The sequence below is a fragment of the Chlamydotis macqueenii genome, chromosome 2, assembly GCF_036417535.1.
Source record: "Chlamydotis macqueenii isolate bChlMac1 chromosome 2, bChlMac1.mat, whole genome shotgun sequence".
NCBI lineage: Eukaryota > Metazoa > Chordata > Aves > Otidiformes > Otididae > Chlamydotis > Chlamydotis macqueenii.
In genome coordinates, this window is record NC_141557.1 from 42,069,309 (window position 1) to 42,074,253 (window position 4,945).

The 4,945-nt window shown below is 55.0% G+C and overlaps 1 protein-coding gene across 1 annotated transcript; it reads right to left on the reverse strand.

Moving 5' to 3' along the window:
• Nucleotides 1-555: 555 nt before the first annotated feature.
• EOMES (eomesodermin) lies at nt 556-4,380 on the reverse strand. The gene is made up of 6 exons (XM_086741871.1): nt 3,620-4,380; nt 3,150-3,304; nt 2,770-2,891; nt 2,127-2,285; nt 1,975-2,036; nt 556-1,291 (listed from the first exon to the last, which is right to left on the reverse strand). The coding sequence occupies exons 1-6, from the start codon at nt 4,378-4,380 to the stop codon at nt 556-558; spliced, it is 1,995 nt and encodes a 664-aa protein (XP_086597997.1).
• Between the last annotated feature and the right edge of the window lie 565 nt (nt 4,381-4,945).

Consider the following 4,945-nt stretch of genomic DNA (forward strand, 5'->3'; position numbering starts at 1 on the left):
AAAATCCTGCCTGGCAAGCAGGCCTTATTTTGGCTGTCTTCTGCCAAAGAAAGCTTTGGCTGAGCAATATCAGACTCAGCCAACTGTGCTGAAGACAAGGGTCAAAGAAGCCAGCTCAGTTTAAAGCAGAACATAGCATTTGTGCAGCTCCTCACAACCCAGGCCCCATTTATCAGAGGGGCAGGCAGGGAAGAACATTAAGTCTGGCATCCTACCCCCCTCTTTCCTTGCTCAGGAGTGCATAGATTTGATCAGGCCTCTGAGCCAAGCCAAACTGTACACTTTAGTGTCTCTAATAAATAAGCCACATCGTAGAAAATCTAGGCTGCTGCTTACAGCTTCACATGTGGTTCCTTCTAAAAGAGGGGAAGAATTCTATCGTAGTTTGCTCTTTCCCTACTTCATTACCTGCAACAGTCAAAAACCTTTGGCACCTTCTTCAGAATTGCACACAACAATTCAAGGTGGAAGGCAAGAGTCTTTTTGGCAATTGTAATGCAAAAAAAACCAAGGCCACCCTGAAAAAAAATTAGCCAACTGGACTAAAAGGATGCTTTAAGAACTGGTATAGAACGCGTAGTAGCCCATGCCTTTTGAAGTGTCTTTGCTATAGTCCTCAGCATTAATGTCCTCACATTTCATAGTTGGGGAATTTTCGTTGCTGGAAGTGCTAGGGGAGAGCCGTCTTCTCTTACAAGCACCCGTGTAGACCCCAGAATCATTTGAATCTAGAGACTTTATGGAGGGTGGAGTCTCTATCCAGGATGAGCCGATTTCTTCTTTCACCTTCTCCTTGGAAAGCTGGTCTTCAGAGAAGCCTGGAGGACTTGTTCTGGAGGTCCAAGGTAATCCTGTTGCCATTTTTCGCTGGTAAGAGCCCCTGCTCCCCCAGCCTGTCATGGACGGAAACGTTGGGTCAGGGTAGTACCCCAGAGCATGAGATGTCTGAAGTGGGAGGGATTTAATGCCGTAAGGGAGCAAGGTGCTAGGAGAATACTCTGTCTCATAGGAGTTCATGTCCAGTTTGTTGGCAGTGGGCTGTTGTACAGGTGTAACAAACCACCGCTGAGGAGGGCTGGCCACCTCTTCGTTCTGCTGCGGGGAGATCAAGCCGTTTGTCTGAGGGACGGTTCTCTCACTGTTGTAAAACCTGGCTGGGGGCAGGTTGTTGACAAACTGTTCTTGGAAGAACGGTTGCATGCTGTATCGGGCACCGGGGACGATCTGGTGGGATCTAGGAGAATCCGTGGGAGATGGAGTTAATCTGTCATTTTCTGAAGCTGTGTACATGCTACAACATAAAAGAGAAATACTGAGCATTGTTCTTTACAATTACAGTATGAGAGAGTAAAACACAAGCAGGAAGAAATTGAGTTATTGCTTAATTAATAACTAGGTTTAACTCTATGGTTGTTCATTTTCATCTGATTTAGGACTTTGTTTTTCCTAGACCAGTATAAAAATTTCTAGTATTACTGTCACAAATACACACTGTTATCTGCCAGACGATCCATTTTAAATGAGGTGCAGCACCTTCCTCCCAGAAGCCATACTTGTGTATATGTACAGCTCTGGCTTTTCAAAGGCCATTTGATGATAGGAAGTGAGCATTAGGCAAGTCTTCTGTTGACAATTTGAAGAAGCTGCCTGCTCTGTGCGGATACTCAGTACGCTACTGCCAAAATGCCAACCAGCTAGGTTCTCCCAGTACAAGTTTTCCACGAAAATTCCGACACCTGCTGGAAGACAGGTCGTCAAGACAATATGGTAACTATTCAAAACAGACATTTAACACTTCCAGACATTTAATCTCTTTGAAAGGAGCACATCAGCAAGGAAAGCTGCCAGTAGAAGAATTACTACTTCTGAATAACTGAGGTAGCATCTAAAGCAAAACTCTCCCACACACATTTGGAGCCAGAATCCTGCCTCCTAGACAGAGATGGCTGCAAGAGAAGACAAAAGCATACTTACGAGTCATAGTTGTCTCTGAAGCCTTTCGCAAAAGGATTATGGTCAATTTTGAGCTGGGTAATCTAAAAGTGAAAGAAGAATATGGTAAGATGGGATGTTGAACCCACAGGCCAATTGTATTCTTTATTGTCATTTAATATATCCATGCTTACATCAGTGTTTTGATACGCTGTAACTGCTATGAACTGCGTTTCAGGAAAAATAAATGTCTGAGTCTTTGAGGAATCGTTCAGATCTTCAACACCATCTTCAGTCACTTCCACAATGTGAAGCCGGGGCTGGTACTTGTGTAGAGATTGCAGTACTATCATCTAAAAGGAACAGCAGAAGAGACAAGATCTTTAGACAAACTGCACCCAAGATTAAAAGATCTATTTTATAGCCTGACGTTTTCTTCCTCTTAATTTTCTTAATTGTCATATTTTGACTTGGGAATGGGGCAATTTTAACTGTTCACAGGAGATCACTCACAGCTTATAGCCCTGTTTCATTAGGTTACTAATATGCTAAAGTCTGTAAATGGAGGAAATCAAGAGCAATCAGCTACGCTCCCACTTGCTGAGCAACTCCGGAGATAGATACACCAGCTAAAACCAAAGACATTCACACATCTATTTCTGACATTCCCAATTGTCTTAATAAGAAGCAAAGAAAACAACAAGATCTACCAGTTCAAGAACAAGTCACAAAAGCAGTGCTCTATGTCTCGATTAAATCCAGTAAAGCCCCGCAACCCCAGGGGTCCCGCGGCTGAGCCACTAAGAGCCCCTCAAGACTCCCCCCGCTCCCATATACCTGCGCGTTGTTGTTGTTAGCACCTTTATTGTTCGTTAGCTTGAGTTTCCCGAAAGAAATCTCTTGCCTCATCCAGTGAGCCCCGCTGTTGGGCGACTCGGGGTGAACATACACCTTGTTCCCTGGGGAAGAGAAGCCAGTAAAACGGCAGCCGGGCACGGGGGCTTTGTCCCAAAGCCCGCATCCCCCAGTGTCCCCTCTTCCTGCACAGTCTCACACCGCGGCGTGGAACATAAGAAAATGTTGCAGAACACCCTTAAAAGCGTAGCTCTGCCCGCAGCGGGATGCCGAGGGTGGGGAAGCCCCTGCAGAGGCGGGGGGTGAAGCAGGAACCCTTTCTGGGAAGGCGGCGGGGAGAGCCCCGGGGAACCCGCACCTACCTTGCATGTTGTTGTCGGCTTTGCCGCAGGTCACCCACTTGCCCCCCTGGAAACGCCAGTGGTTCGGGTCCGCCAGCACCACCTCCACGAAAACGTTGTAGTGGGCCGTAGGGTTAAGTCCGGTGATGTTAAAGCTCAGGAAAGGAAACATCCGTCTGGGAAGGCGAGGAAAGAAAGAAAAAAACCTCAGGGAATGCGATGCGGGCCGGGGAACTAGGTGCGGAGTCTGGTGTGCCCCGTCAATCCCGGCACCGACCCCCGCCTCATCTCCCGACCGCCTGGTACGGGGAAACTGGGGGAGCCGCTTTTCGGGGAAAACATCCCCGGACCCATAACACTACCGACGGGGAGGGCGCGCACCCACTCGCCCCCCTCCTCATTTTCCCGGGGAACGAGCAGCGCTGCCCGGCGGGGAGCGGCCCCAGGCGCCCTCACCACCACCGCTTCCGTTCGCCCCCCTGCCCGCTTACCGGCCCTGCTTGGTGATGATCATCTCCGTCTGGTGCCGGTGGAACTTCAGCCAGAGGGGCCGGTTGCAGAGGAAGACCTGCGCCCGCAGCCCCGGGCCGGCGGCCGGTACCCCCAGCGCCCCGAGCCCCCCGCAGGAGCCCGACGCCGCCGGGTAGGGGCCGTAGAGGGGTCCGCCGGCCGCTGCCTGCCCGTACTGGTACCCCCCGCTGCCGCCACCGCCGCCGAATTGGGTCCGGCCGCCGGGCGGGCAGACGGCGCCGGGGAAGCCGCCGGGCGACAGCACCGATCCGTAGGGGTACCGCGGGCCGCCGGGGGGCTGGTAGACGGCGCCGTGCTGCGCCGCCGGCGGGTAGGGGAAAAGGGCGCAGGGCCCCCCCAGCTCGGCCCCGGGAGGCCCGGGGGACTGCAGGTAGTAGCGCTCGGGGCTGAGGCCGTCCATGGAGTAGCGGGCGGCGGCCGGGGGCAGGTCCTCCTCCGCGCAGGGGGTGGCCTTGCGGCCGTCCGGTTTAGGGGGAGCGAAGGGCGGCTCGCCCGCCTCTGCCTCGCCCAGCATGGCGGGGGCGGCCACGAACTTCTTGGGCGTCTTCTCCAGGTCCAGGCGCGGCGGTGAACCCGGCCGGGGGGGCCCGCGTGACCCTCCGCCAGCTCCCGTCCCTGTGCCGGTGCTGCCGGCGCGCCCGCCGCTCTCCAGCGGGTAGAAGGGGCCTCCCGGCAGTGGCCCCCCGCCCGCCGCCGCCAGCAGCGGCTCGCCCAGCTGCATCCTCGGTGGGGCGGAGCAGAGCGCCCACGCCGCACGGTACCGGTACCCAACCCGACCCGCGGCCGCGTAGCGCTGGGCCAGGGCTCCGCCGAGGAGATTTATACCAGTGCACCCGGCTCCTCGGGCCGCCGGGGAGGGGCTTGCGCCGGGCTGTCTCATCGCCGCCCTCCACCCCCGCCGGCCCATTGGCTAGGCCGCGTGACACTAATTTAATTAGACAGCTACTAATTGGAACAAGTCACCTGTGACTCTGCTGTGTGTCGTGTGTCGTGTCCCCCCACCACCCTCCCCGGTCCCCCTTCCCGCAGCCGGATACCGGAGGGGCTCCCCCCTGCCCCCGCGCCACCGGGGGGTGAGGGGAGCGCCCCGCATCACCTCGCGGTGGAGGGCCCGATTTCCACCCCCCTCAGAAAAACCACAGACCTTTTGCCGAGGTGGCACCGTCCTGCTGGGTGCACGGCCACTCGGGCACGGAGGGGAGGATCCGCCGTGGGGATGGGGACGAAAGGAAAAACGAGGAGGAAGAGCCGGTCCCAGCAGCGGTACCCAAAGCGGAGAGGGGACG

What these genes read in the sequence shown, in the direction of transcription:
- EOMES (XM_086741871.1), bottom strand. Translation starts at nt 4,380, where the DNA reads ATGCAGCTGGGCGAGCCGCTGCTGGCGGCGGCGGGCGGGGGGCCACTG. An exon ending in ATCATCACCAAGCAGGGCCG is followed by an intron (nt 3,305 to 3,619) that starts GTAAGCGGGCAG and finishes TCGCCTTCCCAG; the next exon opens with ACGGATGTTTCCTTTCCTGA. An exon ending in CTAACAACAACAACGCGCAG is followed by an intron (nt 2,286 to 2,769) that starts GTATATGGGAGC and finishes TGTTCCTTTTAG; the next exon opens with ATGATAGTACTGCAATCTCT.